The following is a 22881-nucleotide window of genomic DNA, read 5'->3' on the forward strand; positions in this document are numbered from 1 at the left end:
GAATTTTTTCAACTTCGTAGTAATTTTAAAATTGCAAACACTGAAAAACCCACACTAAGTAATCAACATACACCTCAAAAATTACCAAAGGCTCTCTGCATTACTGATTTAAATGTCTGTAAAGCATAACAGTCAAACTACATCCTGTATAAACTATTCTGAACAGGAACAGTTTCTAGTCTTAGAAACTTAGAATACAAGGGAGAAGTGGAAAATAAAAATTCAGGGAAGGAGGGGAAGTCCATATATATGCTTTTGTTGTTGCTAGTTGTTGGTAGTTTATTTTTTAATTTTCCGTGTGCTTTTTTACATGTTCCTTTTGAATCACTTGTAAGGATGCAAATAAAAATCCAGTCTGCTTATACAGCTCAATAAGAACTTTGCAAAAGTCAAGCTGCGGTCTGTTTTCTGCATCTGACCCAGTGCTGAGCTTTTCACAGCTTCAGAATTTGCTTAATCCTGTCATCTGCATAATCATGTCATAACAAAGTGAATACAACTAGATTACACATAAAAGTATTTTAATACACAAAATAGTAAATAAAAGTGGCAAGCTTATTTTAAATAACATCTTTAATTAAAGTTTTTGCAAAGGCAAAATATTAAACTTAAAATAGGTCTTAGTACATCAAAATACTAAGTTTTCTAATTGTATTCCAAGCATGGCCTTTGAAACACATCCTGTACATCCCAGGAAGAGCATCCTTGATCTTCAATTGTACAGATTGAATTTTACAAACATAATAAATATATTTACCCCCTTACACATAACAGTATATGTACAACAGCAGTTGACAATAGTAGCTCAGAACAGCAACTAAGGATATTTTCCACTTCCCTAAATTATTTGGTACTCTAGGCACACAGGAGCAAGTTAATGCATGATGTTACCACATGTGGCTAGCCTGCTTTTATCCTTCCACTAAAAAAACAAAACCCTTTTGTTCTTTGTTAACATCCAAATCAAGAATTCAAAAAATAAGCAAGTAGTTTTGTCACAGGGGAAAATGCCAAATTTCTGAACATTCCTGACCTACTTTAAAAACGGAGAAAACAAACAACCAATATTCTAATCTCTTCCAAAAATGGAAACTTAACTCTTAAATTACAACTGATATAGCTCATTTCAGCTCAAGGTCTGCTATCTTGAATACAATGAACCAAACTAATTATAATTTGTCAGGTTTGGGATTGTTCCCCGCCTCCATAAAACAAAGCCAAAAGAGACTTTTTTTTTTTTTAAAGCAGAAGAGCAGGGATTTGTGAACTAGTGAAAAGTTATTTCTTTCCTCTCTCTTGCACTGGAACTACAGAGTTTTCACTCAGCAGTAATAACATGGGGACATTGTTGCTGTTTGATGTGAACAGACCAAAAATGAAAACCCAAAGGTGCTAACACTATTTTTAATATGACATTTCTACAAATCTGGATATATCACACGTGTTGCATGTTCTTTGCTTTTTCTAGCAACTGTTCTTCAATTACAAGTTTCATCCCCTTGAAAAAGACAGCTAGCACAATATTTGTATTTGTGAAATCATGATCCATTTCCAGGGAGATGACCAATGACAAAAAGCAGGTTATGATATAGGTTGGAGAAAGGGAGATGGAAACTCTGGTTGCCACTAGGCAGCTGGAGCGGGGAGGGGTACACACCTTACACATTAAATGTAAATAGTCCAATATAAAGTTATTTGTGACAGTATCTAAAACCTCCTTAAAAGTCCATCTTTAATGTAGACGTTTCAAATGATTGCACATACTAGAAAGCTGGTAAGATTAGACTTGGTGTTTGTTACAATTGAAACTCTGTAGGACATCTACAACCAAAGGAACTCAACGGTCCTACATATCAATCAATGCAAAGCAGGAATACCTGAAGATTGCAAAGGCACAAGACTCTCACCTTTGTGTAATCACTCTGTAAATCTCCCATTGCCCTGATCAAAACATTTAGAAGTTGCTTTCTCTATATCCCTGCCAAGGTGCTCCTGTTCTCTGTGCAAATCTAAACATAAGCCCTTCTTGCAAACCGTTAATTGCTTCAGAAGCAAAGATACTGAATAGAAACAAATTCCAAGTCTAAAGGGGCGGGGGGAATCAAGTGACAAAAAGCTTAAAGACTAACCATGGGGACCCCTTGCCCTCCCAAAAGGAATGATGATTTTCAATGGAAACCTAACAAAAAGGTCTGCTCAATTACATTGTTAAAACCATGATTAAAATTCAAGTACAACAATAAGTGTAAGCAAACTAAATTCTTACAGCAAGCTGCTACAATAAAATGAAATTAAAAACACACTTTTTGATTTTAAAAAGGAACACTTGATGGAGCAAGTAAGAGCACAAGTTTGGTATGTGACTGGCTTTCAGAAGAACTTCACAGGTACTTGTTAACACCCTCACCAACCAAAGCATACCCACAATTAACTTGCAACACACTATGCCTGCTTCCATATAGGCCTATCTGTAGGTCACTTTTAAAGCTGTGGTATCCTTTAAAATAAATAAAAGGCTAAAGACAAGCAGCTGTTCAGTGCCCATGATGTGCACAATGCAAAGTCATCTGTACAGTATCTGGGTTCCAGTAATGAATAGTAAATGGTAGCCTATTGGAGCCTATTTGTTTCACAGTGCAATATTTCTGATTGGTCTGAAGCCTGTATTAAATCATACTTAAAAACTAGGATATACTGTGAGTGGGCCATAAGATACAGAAGGATGCAAGGAAAATGGCAATTGATCTCAATATAGTCACAATCTTGGCATGTTAAGTAGTGGCATATATTATTTTAAACCTACATTGTTTTACACAGTGGGAATAAAGTACTTACACGCACCTTCAAGTTCAGAGCTAAAACTGCACCCATCGATGCAGGTTTAATAGGCAATATATATTGTATCAGAAAGTGGGAGGAAATGTTTACATTTAAAAACTCTTGATGCTTTATGAATGTCACTATACAACAATAAAGACAAATTTGGCTAAACTTTAGTAGCATCCTGGGTGCAGAAAGACCTAACTGCTTATTGCATGGATTTTCTGTAAGCAGGGAACAACTGACGCATCTGAATCAAAATGCAAAGAAGACAGTTGTGAAGAGAAGAGGAAGGAACTAATACATAGTGCTGATTAAACACAGTGGCCATTTTAATAGAAAAACATTTTTTATAAGTTTCCTTTTTCATACAAACACAAGCACTGAAAGAAGGGCAAGGGGGTAATCTGCTCTTCACTGTTTTTCAGGTGACTAGCATCCTCCAGATCTTATCACAGGAAATCTGGAAGTGCATGTCTTCCATTATCTGGCCTGAACTTCAACCCCACCATATTGCAAAGAGGCCCTGCATTTCTGAAAGTCTAATTTCCAAAAGACCACTGCCACAATCACAGAAAAAAATAGCCTCAACAGCAACTTTCTGCTATTTATTGAGGAACTGATTAATTGAGCAATTACTACTTGCTCAATTATCAGAGCTAGGGTGATTTTGTTCACTATATTTTTCAGTATTACTGAAATGAAAGTGGAAGCTCTTTCAATGCTGTAGTTAGACCCTTTCCCAAAGTACATACTCACTTGCAACCTGATTTCATAACCAGCAGTGCACACTCACTTGGCAATGGGAATACATATTAAGTTTAGGTTAACCAGTGAAATCATATTTTTAAAGACTGATTTCTGACAAGCAATAATTCAGCACATAGCAGACTAGATTTGCTCAATCTTTAAAGACCTTTCGAAAGAGCAGGAAGACCGAGACATTAAAAGCTTCCATCTGTAGACCCTTTAAAATACAACATCGCATTAAATGAAAGATTCAGAATTATTAAATTTAAAATACAAATGAGGATTTTGGTACCAGGATCAAAATTTATATAAAAGGCCTAAAACTGTAGATAAAATTATTATGCATGACCCAGCACAAGGGCTTTAAAAATAGTTTTACTCATACAAGGTAATTATTAGAACTCAATGCTTCAGTCCTTACTGTTTGGTTAGAAACCTCCACGCAAGATTAAGCAAGATTCTCACCAACCCCACTCCTAGAAAGAATGGGTCAGCACAATTTATACACAAGACACACTAAGCTTTTCCCATAGTATTGTTACCAAAAAAGAAGAGTTCCTTCAAATCAGTGTATGGGGAGATTAAGCCTCACATGCTAGTTACCTTTATCTATAGGAAGAAGTGGTTAATTAAGGTATTAATACAAAACCAGCTTTCAGGCATAGCTAGCTGCACCAATGCCTCAGCTTTCCCATTTGAAGTAGTGTCAACGTTGCCATGCTATTTCTTTGTTCTAGCAGTCTCGGTTCTACTGTTCTTTTCCGATGCGCAGATATAGATTTCTGTTGAAGTGTTATGTCCAAGAATCAAAATCTCCTGCTTTTGCTTTGAGTTTGTTATGTGTAAGGAACTTCACCATTCTGCATCTCCAATAGCTTTGGAAAATACATAATCTCTTCCATTAAGATTCATGATTCCATCTTTGAGGTGAAACTTCCACTTGTTCTTACTTCTATGAATCTGTTGAAGGAGGGAAGCCAAAGTTGAAGAGAAACACCCCAAGCTTAAAATACAACATTTGTTAACAAAAACCTCCCACCCAAATCTGCTCTGGAGGGATGGATAAACTACCCAAAAGAGCATGGGAAGGGTGGCTGGAGGTAGAAGGGATCTCACAAAAAAATACCTCTTCCCCTTCCACAGGAGCTTCTAGACAGATATTATGTCCACTTTGAGGGAAGCTCAAACCAGGTTCCTTCTGGCTCTCAATCTCTGGTCTTTCATGTACAGGAAACCCCCTAAAATAAGGGGTTTATGCTGCTCACAGGTGTGTGAACTGCTTTATACACATTCCCTCCACTAACCCTAGTAGGAAGGGTTTCATTAGAGTGATGCTCTGAAACCACTCTAGGAAGTATGGCAAGAGGGAAGCAGCCATGCTTCCTGGAGTAACTTCAAATCAACATGACACCGTATTGTATGACATTGCCCTAAAGCCCTTCTAAGATGCGTAGTCAGAGGGAATAGGCACAGAGGGGCTCACTCACTGTTGTATGCAGCGTAAGATCCCTTTTTTAAACCAAGGGAAGAGAACCTGGGCGCAACAAAAGCAGCTCTTTGTGCCTCACTGTTTGGGCTCTTGGGACTCTCATAGGCCACACCCCCTCCCCAAACCACACTCCACATCAGCCCTGCACCCTACTTGAGTGGATGGAAGGCATCTCTGAACTGTGATCAACACCACTTATTTGGATAGAGGATGCAGACCGAGGTGTCCATATGTGTGTATGCAAGTGACTGAATGTGTGAGAACACCTCTGACTTTTGCTGGCTGGTATGTAAGACCACTGCAAAGAGATAAGCATCATATCCATTGCGCCACACTCACATTTTCCTTGTGTCCCATTTGCTGAAGCCATACAGCCTGTAGAAGGTTGCCAATAAGGCAATGCAGCCCTCAGGCTGAAAAAGATTCCCTATCTCCATATTATGAATACTTCTAATAAACTTTTACAAGCTCATGTAAAATTAACTGGAGACATGTTTTAAAGTTTTAAGTAAATGATTCTAACTGCTTAAATTTACTAAGAATTGCAGCTCTAAATTGTCAGCAAACTGTACTAGGAAAGTGAGGTTTTTACCACAAACATAAAAAATATACATATTCACTCAAGTATATGGTTTTTGCAGGAGGCAATGCAGGTTTTAGAAATCATATTTGTCAGATTTACCTTGTCATACTGGCACACAACAACATTCTCAGTATCAAATAATTCTTGCCCTTCTTCATCACTCACATCATCTTCGCTATTCAGAGGCTCCTAGAAAATATTTGAGTATTCAGATGACCCAATTCATTAAACATTACACATTTATATAGAAGTCCTACACAATGAAGACACCAGTTTTAAAATATACATATGTGCATATTACCTAGTGATGCATGTTCTTTAACTGACAAAAGCTCACCACTTTGAGCTCCCGCCCCCAACCTTTCAAACCCATTTATCTAATAAGAGCAGATTTTTTTCCTATCCTACAACCAACTCAGCTAGAATTAACACATTAATGTTATCTATATGTGCTGTGAAAGTCTAATCGAAGCAGACACCTCAAAATTTACCTCCTCAACTTGGCCATCTTCGCCTCCATCCTTTTCTTTGTCCTCCTCTTCATCATCATCATAATCTTCCTCCTCTTCCTCCTCCTCTTCAGATGATGTGTCACCCGCTCCATCTACCTGTAGCACCAAAGGTGCCTGTGGCTGTGCTGTTTGCTGCTGAGGTTGCTGCTGACCTGCTGCAGGAATCTGTGCTTGTGTTGCTGTGGGTGCAGCCACTGTTGTAGGTATTACCTGGGTTTTGTTTCCTGTAAATAAGATCTGCTGGGGTTGGATAATCACTCCCGTTTGCTGTGAGATACCTCCAGGAATAGGAGCCAAAACCTAGGCAAAAATAATTAAAACAAAAGCTATTGTATCACAGCTATAATTCCTACTTAATTCTCTGTTTTTGTTTCTGTAATAAAACAAGCAAGACAATCTACTTCTGTTTCTTGCAAACCTTGCATATGAATATTTATGTTCAATAATTATTGAGGAAATAATTATTAAGAACTTGGCATTTATTAAAACATAGCCTAATTTGATTAACAGCTAGCATTAGACACTGCCTAGTCCTTTTTAGCTGCTGCCACCTCATAAAGCAAAAGAATGGAGACAAACTTGAGTCCTCCTTCCATTCCACTACCTTCCTCCAGTGCAATAGAGGGAGGACTCAAGTTTGTCTCCACTGTTTTGCTTCATAAGGTGGCAGCAGCTAAAAAAGGACTAAGAAGTATCTACTGCATCTTTATAAGTAGCAATGCATTCTCTGGTCAGGACACCTCATATTTGTTTAGACTGTTCAAATCCACGTTAGCCTCTTTCCTCAAACACAGACCAGATGGGTAAGGCAATAAGGGATTGTACTGAAGCAGTTTCCAAAAAGAGCTGCCCCTAATCCTGCTTGATTTCATTATGCTGATGTGTTATAGAAGAAAGCAATGTGCTAGCTTTATTATGAATACATAAAACTTGTTCAGTAACTAAACACCATTCATTTCTTCATCTACAAGGTGTCAGCAGTGTTTAATCTTTTAAGCGAGTCATTGTTTAACTTTACTGAAATCAATTATGCCACAGTCACAACAAAAACAATGTTTGCTCTGTCCCTAATTATAAATACTTCTTCTCACACCCATCTCCTTTCCATTAACTCTCCCATTTTTGTGCTAACATGATACCTGCAAAGTGACCTGGAAGATTCCACTTAGTTAACCAAACAATCTTACTTGCTGAATAACAGGAGACTGTACCCCACCAGGTTGCATCTGTGGTATAACCTGTTGCTGTAGAACCACTTGCTGCTGTGGTTGAATGATGTACTGAGCTCCATTGGCAGTTCTAACCACCTGTAGGATTTGGCCTGTAACAAAATGAGTCCATTTGAGTATCTCACTTAACTTGTGGAACTTTCTCTTGACCCAAGAGCCAATCATGCAATGAACTGACACACACACACACATGAACTGAAGCATTTTTACAAAGGAAACCAATAATGTTACACTGGGAAAATTCTTAACTCAATGACATGTCTATTGATACCCTACAAGTTTACTGTTTAGCCATGTTAGTTTTGCATCATGTGAGCTGCCTTGCTGAATCAGACCAAGAAGTTCATCTAACCTTACATTTTGTCTGCATTATTAATTAACTAGAGGACTCTTGGAGGCTCAACAGCATAGTGTGGTGCATTTGTGGCTGTTCCTACACAATTGCCCCCGCACTGGCTTGGCACTGAGCACCGAGAGATCTCATTTACCGTTTGGGCAAGCAGAACATGCATCTCTCCCCCTCCTCCTGCAGTTGCCATGCTAACGTGAATATGCAGCTTAACAAGTTGCTAACCTGCCCTCCCACATGTCTGGTCTATGGTCTTCATGCCCCACATTCTGATAATGAAGATTGCAGGATTGCCTCCCAAGAAACAAAACAAGTGGTGGTGACATTAGCATGGTGGGTAGTCAGGAGAAGACCATGAGGCAAGTGGTTCCCTTTCCTTCCCCTCCATGTGCTTTGATTTTATGCTTCTTATTCTCCACTTCCAAAATATATAATTTGATACATTTTTATGTTTGATATTCTAAAGTATAACACTATAGAAATGCATATTGACACATACACAAACAAACAAACAAACAAACAAACCTGAATTTGTGAGTATCTGCTGAACAGGAGTAACCCCAGCTGGCAAAGCCAAGGTAGCTGCAGTGGCTGCAGCACTCTGAAATATAAGAAACTAGTTTAGCAGCAAAAATAAATTATATAATGAAAACTCAGATTTAAGACAAAACAGCACATGGATTTCAATAGCCGATTACATGTCTCTATATTAGAATAACAACAGCTTTCTTCTTCCATCCACATTTTTAACTGCTTTGAGCACTTCTTAATTTATTAAATTTCTATACAACCCTTCATCTGAGAATCACAAGGCAGTTTACAATACTCTTACACTTCTTGTAAGAGTATGGCTTTTAAGTCAGTTATAGTACTGTTTATTTTATAAATACAAATATTAAACAATTAATTCCCTTTTCTTCCAGTTCACTCAACAGGTCTACCCAGAGTGGATCCAGAGTTGCCATGGACTAGAGGAGGAAACTGGGGGTGCAATTTTAGCTCGTTATTTCTGCCGTCTCCTAAAAAGCTGCTCTGGAGAACTGAGGGACTCTGGGATAGTGTAGGAGGCAGCACAGGAAGCTGCTGGGGCACTAGGCAAAAAACGCCTCCTTCAACTTCCACCAGCAGGAACCTCCACTGACTCACATCCCTTCCACAGGGAGGAGGAGCCCTGCTGTTCATGAAAAAGGACACAATGGATTTAACCTGTAAAATTCTATAAAAATATTTTCTTGTGAAATAATAATTGACAATCTATTCAGAATTCTGGAAAACCATGAGACTGAAAAACAGGGACATAAGCTTGTGTTCTGACATACCACTGAGCCACACCATGGGTTAGCTCCTGAAAGCAGGAGTGGTGGCGGAGTGAAGAGCCCATTATTTCTGCCCTGTGCACCTTCACATTGTGTATTCACCAGCTTATGTTTATCTATGACTTAAAGTGATTATGTAAACCAGGTCCATATTTAGACCTTATATTAAGATTTTTTTCTTGATAAGTGGTACACAATTTATAACCTATATAATACATTTAGCTACTACCATAAGTGTTCTGCTTTTTAAAAAAAGACTAAACATTCAAAACGGTCACTGAAAAAGAGGCATAAGCTTATAAAATTTAATGTTATTTTGTACAGTGCGGGTTTAGTTTTTCTTTATGCAGAGTATAATTTGGCTTGGTCACAAACAATCTTTCCTAATTGGGTCCTGGCATGCTTGCCTTAAAGGTAAACTGCTTAATCTTACCATGCCCGATGCATTCATGTGCTGTATCAGCTTGGAATCTGGCATAATAACTTGTTGTTGAGGTGCTACAACACATGAGAAAAAGGTAATCAATGCTTGGATCACCACAGAATACTTTGCCATAGATTATTAACACTATAATCATAGAATAGTGTGTGAGGACTTATATAGCATTCTAGTCCAACCCACTAATCAATGCATGAAATCCAGAACTGAAGCATCCAACCAACACCTGCTCAAAGACTTCCAATAATTCTCCTTTTACCATCAATAAGTTATCCTAACAATAAACCACAATCTTTCCTATTGTGATTGAATCCCATTAGATCTAATCCTGTCTTCTGGAGAGGTTGAGAACAAGTCTTTGTCCTCTTCTATGAGACAGACCATCAGGTATTTGAAGAATGCAATCAGGCCTCCATTCAGTCTTCTCTTTTCCAGGCTAAACATATCTAGTTCCATCAATCTTTCCTCAAAGGTGTCATTTTCCATCCTGACCATCTTAGTTGCCCACTCTTATTTGCCTATATCCTTTTTAAAGTATTGTGTCCAAAAGTGGACACAATATCCCAGATGAGATTTCACTAGCACAGAATAAAGTGGAACTATTATTTCCTGTGACTTGGAAACTATATTTCTATAAGCTTTTCTGCAGCTGTATCCCTGTTTCATGTTCAGCTTGTGATTGACTACAATTTTGGAAGGCTTTCACATGTACTTACAGCACAATAAAGTGGAACAAGTCTTGTGACTTGGGATCTCCAATTCTGTACCTATGCATTTTTACACACCACACCCCCCGGAAATACAGAATTTTGCATTTTGTTAATTTTAGCCCATGTTTCCTTTCCCTCAAGATAATTTTGAATCTTATTTTAGTCTTCTGAGATGTTAGCTAGCCACAGCAGGTTTGGGTCATCTGCAAATTTCTTAAGAATTCCCTCTACCTCTTCTTGTAAATCACTGATGAAAATATTGAAGCACATTAGACCCTGGACAGAGCCCTGTACCACACAAAACTTTCTTCCAGTTTTATAAAGAGACATTTATGAGCATTCTCAAAGCATGGTTTTCCAATCAGGTATTTCACTTGAAATCACACTAATCTAGTTTGCATTTAACCAATGTTAACCAAAATATTCGTCATCAAATGTTTTTTCTAAAAGCCAGATAAATTACACTCACAGCAATCCCATAATCCACTAAACTAGTAACCCAGTTAAAGGAATATTAACCAACAATGTTTCTTCTTCAAATGAGGTTTTCCATATCACAATCTATTTATATTGTGGACACCAACACCAGATACATACCTCAGTAGAAACAATTCCTAACAAACTTAGAAGTCTTGAAAAGGTGTATGGCAATTATCACACTCACTGCAGAAGGTTCAGTTTTACCTCTGTGCTTGCTAAGAGAGGTGAGTTTTTAGTTTAAGTTCATATCCTTTACTATTATATGGAAGAGATCATATCCACTACAATATTCCAAACATTTTAAGCCAAGGACCTAAAATCCTAACAGAGAAAGGAAGAACAGTGATAAGCAGGGTGTGATGAGCCTGACCTATGCTGAACATGAGCACTACTGTTTGGCCAACTTGGTATGAGGGACGCCATCTTAAAAGTCCAAGACTCCATTTTGTAAAATAGCTTAGCAGTTTGTGTTTTCTTTCTTTAATTATATCTGTTACACAGATTGAATGGTTTGCCACTCCTGCCTCATGATAAGGACACCCCAGGAAGCAAGTTTTATTTCTGGTTTATACTCACAGCCTACCCTTTACCAAATGACCCAAGAGGGTTATAAAAATATTACAATTAAAAAGCAGGTGCAAATTACATTAGAATCATAATGTAAGGAAGTTGTGTATTTTGCTTAGTCTGCCTGTTTGGTTTAAGATTCTCAATTTAACTGAGTACTAAATTAGATGTGATACCTCCTGGTTTGTTTTACTAATCTGAAAAACATCAGGGCGTTTGAGGAGTGTTGAATGTTTTCCTCCATCTAAAATGCACCCCCTCTACCTGAAGCTGCAATTACTTCTGTAAAAGGGGAGGGGAGAAAGATACAGAAACTTCTGTTTTTGTCTAATGCATATGGGGTTTAGATTTAGCCAATCTTCAAACCTGCCCAGTGTGCCAAAGCAGTAAATCAGAATGCTGATAACCGTATCTGGTTTGGTCACAATAAAATATTTGTTTGCATCTCCAGCTCTAATTGGTCCAGGGTGCTGGTGGTTTATTCTGAAGCAGAAGCCTTACATTTGAAAAAGGCTGAAAAGTCACTTGAAACAAAGATTCTAACTGATGCTGGCATGGAGACACATAGGCTGATGAGAGCTTCTTCAGAGCATGGGAGGCCATTTGGGACTTTAGGAAGTACACATTTTATTTAACAAACCCTGCTTAATGAAGCCATAGAAGCCAAAAAATGATGAAAGAAACATTCTTAAGTAGTTTTTATATATTGGGTGGAATTTAACTATGCTCTATTCAAAGTAGATTCATTGAAATGAATGATCACAACCAAGTTAGGTCCATTAATATAAATGGGCCCCATTATCATCAATGGGTCTACTCTGAGTAAAACTTGCTCTTTCTGTTTGTTCTCTGTAAGCAAATGTTTAACTGAACAAGTCTTTTGCTTAAGGGATTTAACTAGCTCCCATATTTTGAGAGCATGCCTAGATTGCTTGATGGCCTTATGTCCAATTCAACCTGGAGGAAGCAGGTACCGTAGTTTTCGCTCCATAACACGCATTTTTTTTCCTCCTAGAAAGTAAGGGGAAATGTCTGTGCGTGTTATGGAGCAAATGCTTCCCTCCTCCGTGGTTTCCAGCGGGAGAAGAGCCGCTGAATGGGAAGGAGAGAGGGACAGAGTGCCTGCTTCTTTAAAGGAGCAAAGCGGGAGGGGAGAGGAGCTGCTTACACGAGTGTAAGCGTCTCCTGTCCGGTTGGCTCCTTTAAAGCAAGCAGGTTCTGCTCCTCTCCCCCCTCCCCACTCAGCGGCTCTTCTCCTGCTTTGCTGCTGGGGGGGGGGGGAGGGAGAGAAGCAGAGTCTGCTTGCTTTAAAGGAGCAAAGCGGGAGAGGAGCCTGTCCGGTTGGCTCCTTTAAAGCAAGCTGGCTCTCTGTATCTCTCTCCTCCCGATTTGCTGGAAATAGCAGGAAAGATTTTCAGTCTCCTCCTGCTTTGCTTTTCAGCACGCTAAGGGCGGGGGGGGGGGGGGGAGAGGAGGGAGAGAAGCAGAACCTGCTTGCTTTAAAGGAGCCTACCGTACAGGAGCCGCTTACACTCGTGTAAGCGGCTCCTGTCCCATAGGCTCCTTTAAAGCAAGCAGACTCTCTGTCCCTCCAGCAAAGTTTTTCAGCTCGCTAAGGGGGGGGGGGAACAGAGCCTGCTCCATGCGTGCTCCTTGTCCCTTGAGTGCTTTTCCTTCCCTCCCCACTTAAAACGTGGTTACAAAGCACAGATCCACATGGATCCTCAAGATTTTTGCACTGGGTCACCTCAAATTCACCATCAGATCACATAGCATGTCCATGGCTACAGTTTGCACCAAAAAAATCACACACCCACTGTTACCTGGGGCTGCAGTGGTGCAAAAACATGGTTACAAACATGGATCCACATGGATCCTCAGGATTTTTGCATTGGGCTACCCCAAACTCACCGTCAGATCACATGTCTGTGGCCACAGCATGAACCACAAAAATCATACATCCACTTTTTCGTTTAGAATATTTTTTTCTTGTTTTCCTCCTCTAAAAACTACATGCGTGTTATGGTCGGGTGCGTGTTATCGAGCGAAAAATACGGTAGCTCATTCCCCGGCCTATACCACATGATTGCCTCAAGTCAACCAAGGGCCAGATTCAACGAAGCTGGCACACTAAAAAAAACCCAAACCCAGTGCAATGGGGCTTTCCTCCCTCGCCTCCCCCAAATCTGCTCTGGCAAGCAGAAATTCTTGCACTGATAGGAATGATCAGAAGTGCATGAATTCCCCCATAAGACTTCAGAGTTGCCCATCTCCACTAAAAAATACTGTAATTGCTGGTGGCAGCAATTAAGAAATAGCTCTTGCTAGCAAATCAATTGCTGGATGGGCATGTACTTTATGGGATGTGGGCGGTGCTGTGGTCTAAACCACCAAGCCTCCTGGGCTTGCCAATCGTAAGGTTGGCAGTTCAAATCTGCGCAACAGGGAGAGCTCCGGTTGTTTTGTACCAACTCCTGCCACCCTAGCAGTTAGAAAGCATACCAGTGCGAGCAGATAAATAATTACTGCTGCGGCAGGAAGGCAATGGTGTTTCCATACTGTCTGGCACTTGTCTCAGTGGTCTGTACGCCAAAAGTGATTTAGTCATGGTAGCCACATGATGCAGAAAAGCTGTCTGTGGACAAATGCCGGCTCCCCCAGCCCGAAAGCGGAGGTGAGAGCAGCACCCCACAGTCGAACTCCACTGGACTTAACGATCCAGGGGTCCTTTACCTTTACTGAATATTTTATTTTGTGGAAGTAAAATAAAATGTAGGGAAGATGTACCCAGGGTTTGGAGACCTGGGGGCATTTCTAGAGAGTGTAAAGCATAAGACATTCATTGTTACTTAGGTGTTGCACAGAATCTAAACATTAGTCCTTGAGATAGCACTTATGTACCACCTGCACACATTTTAGCAGCAGTATGGGTATGTCATATTAGACAGCTGCCATTTGGAGATAATCATCCTAAAAATCAGTAAGATGAAACAATTGTTACTTTTGTCCAGACTAAGGAAATACAGTATTGTTTTAATAATAATAAAAAATGAATTGCCTTACTGGTGTACACGTTTGATTTTTGTAGAAATTCATACTATGAGATAGCGCATGCTAAGCCCAGCTATGTCCTAAATTATTGTGGCACTTGTGGACACCACAGGGCACTGAGACAAACACCTCCAGCTCATACCGAGGTCCACTGCCTTCCCAGTTTTTTGTTTGGGGAGTAGTAGTGCCTGCATGTTTGGGGTTTACTTGGCAAATGTACATGTTTTGTATTATTTGGGGAAGATTCACCAATTTTTCTTTTGTGAAATGAGTTTTTGGTGCTCCCTTAAATGTACTCTCCTAAATGTTTTCTAAGACTCAAAAAGTTTGGAGGTCTGTCCTAAAAACAACCACCTGCAAACACTAGAACAGCTTCTCATACTATGCACCTCACATTTGCAGTCTTCACTTACAGCAGTTCTATTTTTCTAGAAAAAGAGGTGCTGGAACTCACAATGAACACCTCCCTCGTTCTCTTAGAATGGCAAAGGCACCCACCTGAGAGGTGCTGGAACTGAGTTCCGGTGAGTTCCGGCTGAAAAAAGCCCCGACATCCAGTAATATTTGAAATTATAGTAAGTAAGTTGAAGGACATTTTATGAGCAACTGACACTTTAAGATGGGGAAATATCAGTCAATTAAGGACAAATGAATCTGCTTTATACCAAGTCAGACCACTGGCCAACTTAGTGTCTACACTGACTAGCAGTAACTCTCCAGCATTTCAGACAGAGGACGTTCCCAGCCCTACCTGGGGATTGAATTAGGACCTTCTGCATTCAAAGCAGGTGCTTTGCCACTGAGATATGGCTAGTTGTGATACACTGAAGACAACATGTAAATTGAAAAGAAGGAATTGAGAACTTGTACTCCTGTTAATTTTTCTTTGTATGAAACATTGCTGTAACTTTACAAAGCCTCAGATCCAGAAAGGAACTCGGTTCTTACCTTGCTGTGTTGCAGGAATAAGGACTTGCTGTGTCTGGGACTGCTGCTGAACTGTTGGCTGTGGCTGTGGGTGATGGTGATGATGAGCATGCTGTTGCTGTTGTTGTTGCTGCTGCTGTTGTTGCTGCTGCTGCTGCTGCTGTTGCTGCTGCTGAACTTGCAGCAAAAGCTGCTGTTCCTCTGAATGAAATCCATCTACAGCCTTGGACTGCAGCAGCTTGTTTTCCCACAGCTGTGTTTATTAAGCAAGATTCACTTAAGGACACTTCTTTTTACATATATCAACTATATACTCTCTACATTATTATTACTGATTCAATGTACTCTCTCTTATCTATTCATTTTGAAGGGAGGTGACCCGAAATCCTCTGGAAAATAAAAGGAACCTATATAGTGCTTATTAATTTGGCTCCATTCTGTATTTGAGCCTCCTTTCACTCCTATCCATATTGATAGCAACATCCAGACATGCAGTTTCTAAAGGACATCAGCAACATAGTAAAAAATACATCTATTCTGATGTCATAAACAGCCATTAGAAAATATTCTGCACCAAGCTAATAAAGCTAAGATACAAAGCTTGCTCTTTACTGGAATGAAATATTTTGTTTCCTGGATGAATATTACTGAATGGAATTCCTGAGATATTCTAAAACTTTTTTTAAATTTCATTTCACACATTAGATTGTTCATTTACTGAAAATTTAAACTGCAAGAAAATTTCTCTCAGTACAATGGAGGGAAGACAATTTTGATAATGAAAAATGTTCAAGGTATACTATTAATATTTGCAAAGTCATTAAGCAGCAGTCACATTAAAACCATTATACTCTTAGATCTTCTTCAAAGAAAGGTGACATAATTATGAAAACCACTATAAAACACTATTTAACAGCAGCATTTAAAGCTTTGAAGAGTTGATGTAGAGCAATGGCTACAACTTCCCAGTTCAAATGTTAATCCAGCCTTGAATTTACTAGGTGGCCTTAGTTAAGTTCTCCACCTGCAATTCAGGGGTAGCAATGTCTTCCATTATGGGGGTGCTCTAAGGAAGAATCTCTGCAAATGTATGCAGCATACTTGGAGTGACATGCTATATAAATATTTACAGCATACAGCCCTTCAAGATGTGAGTTTTATGCATTGACTGCTACAAGCTTGCAAACAGCAAGTAATTTGTAGTGAACATAACTTACTGTTTTCAGTTCAACAAGAACCTGTTCATCAACACCCTCATCCAGAAAGACCTCTCGGACATCATTAATGACATCTTCAATCACAGACCTATATAGTTTAGGCTGCAAAAAGTCACAGATAAGACCAGCTCATTAAATGAGATCTATGCTAGCAATATTTCAAAACACTTCTAGATATATTTTTAAATTACTGAACTACTGTTTCACAGATAATCCTTGTGGATACTTCTTTAATTGTCTCAAAAAATTATATTTTTTTAAAAAAATATTAAACCATCACATCTGTATAACATTCCAGAGAATCTTAGCGCTTCTAGCAATAAGACAATTAATGCAGGGCTGGGAAACCTTTGGCCCTCCAGATTATGTTGGACTACAATTCCAGTAATCCCCAGCCAGCATGGCAAATGATTAGAGATGGTGTGAATTGTAGCCTAACCATTGTAACCCTGATCTAGTATGTAGTAACCTTGATTCACAAAATGTGAATCAAACCAAAGTACTCTGCTCCAATACAGTCCAGTTCAACTGATGTCAAGTGGGACTAAAGCTTCAATTCACACCATGTGTACTAAAAAGGGGCAGGTTTTACAGTACAAATCATATGTATGTCTACTTAGATATAAACACCACTGTGCTCACTCGGATTTAATCCAAGGTACATGGAATCACAACAATGAAACAGTTTAGCAGCACTGAATTCAACGGGGCTATAAGGCTGAACACTCAACTGCTGATATTTAACTAAACTATGAACTGGAGAAGAACCATTTTTCTCATTGTACCCTGTGCATAGAGGGTAATTCATCTATCCTTTGACATATGTAAACATATGTACACACAAGTATTTTTAATATTGCTTTACTATGCAAGACCACAATTCTTGACACACTTCTATTAAGCCCCATTGAGCTCAGACTTCGTTCTTTATAAACATATACAAGATCAGGCAATGGCTTGCAAATGCTTTAAAAAGCAGAACAACAAACTGTTCTCTATTTCACCGAATATACATTTAAAAAAAAAACAGCTAGGAGGACAGAAATGCACCAGCCGCTTTGCCATCTAACAGCCACAGCAAATTGAATTTGAAAGCTGAGAGCGGCAGCTTCTGAACGAGAGAGCGCGAGCTCCTTCCAGCTTGCGCTGTGCAGGCACCTCCCAGCCTGCTTTCCGCAGCTCTCTCCCTATTTAAAGGCTGATGTGGTGTTTAAATGGAGAGGCGGTGACGTGGGGCTGGAAAGCACCTTCCCATCCTGGCAGAGTCTATATTAGAGAGCGGCAATGGCTCTATATAAACAGGGCAGCCACAGGGAGGAGGAACACAAGGAGCAGGGAGAGAGAAAAGCGAGGGGAAGCCATGATGGATCTGAGAGCACAAAATAAGAGCGGCCAAATCTGCAACGGAGCCGCCTGGACCCTGGTTTGTCAGCAGTGGTTTATTGGGATGGGGGGGAGTGTTATTTCCCCCCCTTAGTGAATTCAGTTTGTTCTTTTTAAAAAAATGTGAAACGGGGAAATAACGATTAAGAGGGGCAGGGTTATTTTGTTGTTGTTTTTCCCTTCGTGTGACTGCTTATTGCAAACCGATGTGGAAAGCGAGAGACTCGGGGAAACTGTGTCGTCTAGTATTAAACCGAGACGGGGAAGCGTAGAAAAGGGAGGCGGGAAAGGAGGAATAGAGGCTTAATCGTTGTATTTGTTACAGCAATGATAAATAAAAACCTTTTCTGGGGAAACCTCGCACGGGCTTAAAAGAGTGCTTTCTTTTTCGCGCACGTCAAAGATATTTCCGAGAAAAGATGGGGGTTGGTGGGAAGAGGAGGAGAGGAGGAAGAGAGACTTCGGTTTTGTTTTTTTCTCCTTCTGCCGGGTTAGGAATTAAAAAGTGCTTTTCAACCTTTGGTCACCGACACACACAGATACATTTAAATTTTCAAAAAAAATGAACATCCACCCCAACCTCCTCGCTCAGAAAGGGGGGAGAGAGAAAGGCACCCACCACCCGGGCGGGAGAGAAAGAGGCGCCAGGGGAACCCGCCGCTTCTGTCTGTCTCTCTCTCCCACGCCCTCCGCGGAGGGGGGGAGAGCCGCTGAGCGGGAGGCTGCCTCGAGACGCCCGCGGCGCCTCTTCCGCGGTGACCCCCGAAGCAGCGCGCGAGGGAGACGGCGGCTGCTCCGAGGGAGACAGAGCGAGCGAGCGCGCCTCCCTCCTCTGTGGCTCCGGGCGGAGGCCGAGCGAGGGTCCGCTCCCGGCTCTCTCTCTTTCTCTCCCGCCGCCCTCCGCCCATACTACGACCATCACCACCGCAACAACCGCCTCCCTCTTCTCCACACAAGCCCAGCGGCCCTCCCGCCTCCCCGCCTCGAGGCTCCCCCTTGCGTCCTTACCACGGGGTTTGTATTAGCCGAGCTCGCCATGTCCCGCGCCAACCCCCCGGGCAGGACACCGCACACCCCCAACGAGGCAGCGGCTGAGGCAAGAGCAGGCAGGCGGCGGCGGCTGAGGCACCTTCAAGCACTTCTCTCCCTCCCCCCACCCCCCTCGCCTCTCTCTTAAGGGAAGACCGCGAGCTGAGGTAAACTGCTGGCTCCTCTTCTCCTCCCCCCCTTACTTCGCGCGCTCTCCGTCTTCCCCTCCCTCCCCCCGGTCTCGCCTCAGGGGCTTCCCCTCGCCCTCCGTTCTCTTTCTCTCCCCCTCTCTCCCTCGCCCGCCGCTGACGGGGAAAGCGCGTTCCGAAGCCGCCCTCCCCCCGCGGCCCGGCCTTACACGGCGGCCCTTGGGCTGCAGCCGCCAGCCGCCTGCTCTGCTCGCTTCGCCCCTTTATATAGCGAGTGCCGAGCAGCTGCGCGAGCGGCCAGAGAAAGGGGGAGGCCGGGGAAGGGAAGGGAGGGGGAGGACGCCGCCGTCCCGCGAGAAGGAGCGAGACGCCGCCGTCCTCCTCTTCACGACTTCCGCTTTTCTGACGCCATGACACCTATACTGAGGCGGAAGTCCGAACTGGGAGCCGAACCGCCATGGCGGTTTCCTTGGCTTTTCCGCTGCTCTTTCTGCCCGAAATTTGAGCCGCCTTTATGCCCGACGTGTAAAGAATAGGCTTAGCCATAGAGACGCCGAAGTCTGGAACGGCGCGCTCACGGGCGACGATGGCTTTCGATGTTTTACCTGAAGTTTAGCGACTCTACATCTGTTCCTATCTCTATGGGTTGGGGAGACAAGTTGTCCATCGAGTGCGTTACCAGTTTCCATGTGCGAGGCGGGAAAACGTAATATAAACTATGCTGCCTCTCTAGGCACACACCTCTATAGTATCGTGTCTCTTTTGGGGTGGAGGGTGGGGGAGGCGTTGCCTGTCCTGTTCTATTAGGCACCGGAAGCGCCGGTGTAAGCTTCGTGGAGCTTGTCATCCTTGCCCCCGCCACTCAAGATTATGGAGGAGGAGGAGGTGTATATGGCGGGGAGCCGGTAATGCTGACCTGTTTCTCATCAGCTCTTCTGTGTGAACCTGAAGTTGGCGCCTGCACCCGTTTGAGCATTATCTGATATGTGCTCAACAAGCCAGTATTTTAGTGGCCGGACTGGTAAAACGCGCCCTGCAAGTTAGCAGGAACTTCCCCGGTATTGGAAAGATAGTAAACCCCATTTGTCATTCAAAGCGGCGAGCGAATTCATCATTTATTTGTCACGTCTATAGCCCACGTTTCCTCCAAAGGGCACAAGGTTGCCCACAGGGTTCTCTTCTTCCGGTTTTTATCCTCACAACAACACTCTTGAGGTAGGTCAGGCTGTGACTGCCTAGGGTGGTTCATAGAATAATTGTTGAGCTGGAAAGGGATCCTGAGGATCATCTAGTCCAACCCCCTGCAATGCAGGAATATGCAGCTGTCCCATACAGGGATCAAACCTGCAAACATGGCATTAACAGCACCACACTCTAACCAACTGAGCTATCTAGTGGGCTTAGCAGGGATTTGGACCAGCACTGTACCCACTATGCCACACTGGCTCTAGGCTGCAGTCCTAACCCCACTTACCTGGGGATAAGCCCCATTGAATTAAGTAGGGCTTACTTCTGAGTAGACATGGTTAGGATTGCACAGCTAAACTTAAGAACTGGTTAGAAAATGCCATGTCTCTATAGCAGCAAGGAGACAGCCCAATCCTATACACACATATATACAAATATAAGCCTCGTTGAGTTCAACAGGGTTTACACCCAGGAGACTGGGTATAGGATTGCAGCCTTGTTGCAAGCTGTTTCATTTTGTAGTCACTTAATGGGAATTTATTTTATTTATAAGATTTATAAACCACTTGATCAAAGATTGCTCTAAGTGGCATATCAATAAAATTGTAGATAAAACAGGTAGATTCCACAGAATTATTAAAATACAAATATACATAAAATAATTCTCATTAAAACACAGACAAAATAAGGAAGACTTTTAAAACAAACGTAGGTAGCTAAATTATATTTCTTGGTAGGCTTGCAGAACTAAAAAGTTAATCAGCAGGTAGTTAAAACATAGCAAGTGGGCCTGTGTCAATAGGCACTGAAGTCAGTGTGAGGAAGTAATACAGTGAAAAATAAATGCCTTGCTAAGGGATTAATTCATTGAACAACTAAAATTATTATCAATATTTCTCTGCTTTTATCCACAATGAAGCCAATCTGCTTTGTCAATTAGACTCATTAAATTCAATGTGATTTACTCCCAGGTAAATGTGCATTGTGAAACTTCCAACCTGAAACTGAGGCATTTTAATGACGATACTGCCTGTAATTCACCCCCATTGTGCTGTTTTAACACTTGTGTGGCATTTCTAGTTATTTGTTGTTAATAATTTCCTGGAGTCTGGCCAGTTTCAACACATTCAATCATGAATGCAGCCCTGATGGCTGATACTCTCATTATTATGAAGGCTATGAACAAGGGGCTATAGCTGTAGAGGGGTGGGGACAAATGTGGGGTTTTTTCCTGGCAAGCAGCCCATAGCAAAAGCCCAATAAGAAAAGCCTGATGGATCAAGTCAGTGGCCCATCTAGTCCAGAATCCTGTTCTCACATATTCCTATGGGGAGTCTGAAAACAGGACCAGAGATTAACAGGACTCTCCCTACTTGTGATTCCCAGCAACTAGCATTCAGAGGTAGAACATAGCCAGGTGCCATGACTCATAGCCACTGACAGATTTATGCTGCATGAATTTTGTCTAATCCTCTTTTTCAATCCTTCCAAGATGGTGGCCATCACTGCCTCTTAGGGGAGCAAATTCTATAGTAACAATGCACTGGGTGAAGAAGTACTTTCTTTTATCTGTCCCAAGTGTCCCAACCTTTAGCTTCTTTGGATGTCTACAAGTTCCAGTGTTGTAAGAAGGGACGAAAAACTTTTCTCTGTCTACTTCCTCCATGCCATGCATATTATACACCTCTATCATGTCACCTCTTACCTTTTCTTCAAACTGAAAAGCCCCAAATGTAACATTTTCTCATAGGGGAGTTGCACCAGCCCCTTGATCATTTTGGTTGCCCTTTTTAAAATGTATTCCAGCTCTACAATAATTCTTTTTGAGGTTAGGTGACTCAAACTCTAAATGGTATTTATGAACAAGTTAAAAAGTACAGGTCCCAATGCAAACTCTTGGGGGGGACTCAATTTTCTCTCCATTCCTAGTCTGCTTCCAGTTTTTTTAACCAGTTGCCAGTCCATAAGAGGACCTCTCTTATTCCACAAGTGCTAAGCTTATACACTAAGCTTACCTCTGTGTTGAGGTACTTGTCAAAAGCTTTTTGAAAGTATAAGTACACAATTTCAGGTGGATTGCCTCTATAATTCTATATCCTTGTTGACACACTCAACTCTTAATAGGTTAGTGAGACATCACTTACCCATTCGGAAGTCATGCTGGTTCCACTTTATCAAGACTTGTTCTCCTGTATCCTTGGTGATTTTATTCTTGATAATGCTTTCCACCCATTTCCCCTCATTTCCAGGATGCCTTTTAAAAAATTGGTGTTTAGGCATCAAGGCTAATTTCAAGGTCAAGTTACATATTTTCTTAGCTAGTCAACAATTTCACGTTTCAGTTCTTTAAGAACTTTTGCGTGGATGCTGTCTGGACCTGGCAAGTTTATGAGAATAGCTGAATTTGTAACATGTGATATTTATACACAGCTGCAAATGGTTCTCGTAAATGCAAAGCAAGTTTCAAGTCACGGCTTTCTGAAAGGTTGCTGGCACAAACTGACTTCAGTTGATTGTGCTGTGTGCCTATATATATTTCTAAAGTACTGTTTCTGGAGTTTCACAAATTATGTGCAGGTTTTGCAGATACCTCTGGTTTCACATTTGCTGAAGCATGCAGATACACACAGAAAGCTAACCACCGGCTGACAGTATGCAATATGCTTTAGTTGTGCTCACACACGCTTACAATC

At 41.4% G+C, this 22881-nt stretch overlaps 2 protein-coding genes across 3 annotated transcripts in view; one reads left to right on the top strand and one right to left on the bottom strand.

Annotated features, from left to right (window-relative positions):
* TSHR (thyroid stimulating hormone receptor) overlaps positions 1-9472 on the top strand; it is an 89201-nt gene extending 79729 nt beyond the window's left edge. The window contains exon 12 of the mRNA XM_083447975.1: positions 8656-9472. The gene's annotated coding sequence lies outside the window, so the exon portion shown is untranslated. The remainder of the gene's footprint in view (positions 1-8655) is intronic.
* On the bottom strand, positions 505-22585 carry GTF2A1 (general transcription factor IIA subunit 1). 2 transcript variants are annotated; one of them, XM_083448695.1, is made up of 9 exons: positions 22333-22585; positions 16440-16541; positions 15244-15475; positions 9482-9546; positions 8258-8333; positions 7342-7475; positions 6134-6454; positions 5742-5831; positions 505-4530 (listed from the first exon to the last, which is right to left on the bottom strand). In XM_083448695.1, the coding sequence occupies exons 1-9, from the start codon at positions 22345-22347 to the stop codon at positions 4423-4425; spliced, it is 1143 nt and encodes a 380-aa protein (XP_083304821.1). In that variant the 5' UTR covers positions 22348-22585; the 3' UTR covers positions 505-4422. The 2 variants fall into 2 exon arrangements, with proteins under 2 accessions (XP_083304821.1, XP_083304820.1); XM_083448694.1 differs by lacking the exon at positions 22333-22585 and adding an exon at positions 18831-19336.
* Between the last annotated feature and the right edge of the window lie 296 nt (positions 22586-22881).

Source organism: Podarcis tiliguerta (assembly GCF_965153285.1).
Source record: "Podarcis tiliguerta genome assembly, chromosome: 1".
Taxonomy (NCBI): domain Eukaryota; kingdom Metazoa; phylum Chordata; class Lepidosauria; order Squamata; family Lacertidae; genus Podarcis; species Podarcis tiliguerta.

Bases quoted from the DNA above. Each gene is read 5' to 3' on its own strand.
- GTF2A1 (XM_083448694.1), bottom strand. From the start codon at position 18,860: ATGGCGAGCTCGGCTAATACAAACCCCGTG. The intron at 7,476-8,257 runs GTTTGTTTGTTT...ATTTTGTTACAG, and splicing joins GCAGATACTCACAAATTCAG to GCCAAATCCTACAGGTGGTT. The intron at 6,455-7,341 runs GTAAGATTGTTT...ATTTTTGCCTAG, and splicing joins AGTCTCCTGTTATTCAGCAA to GTTTTGGCTCCTATTCCTGG.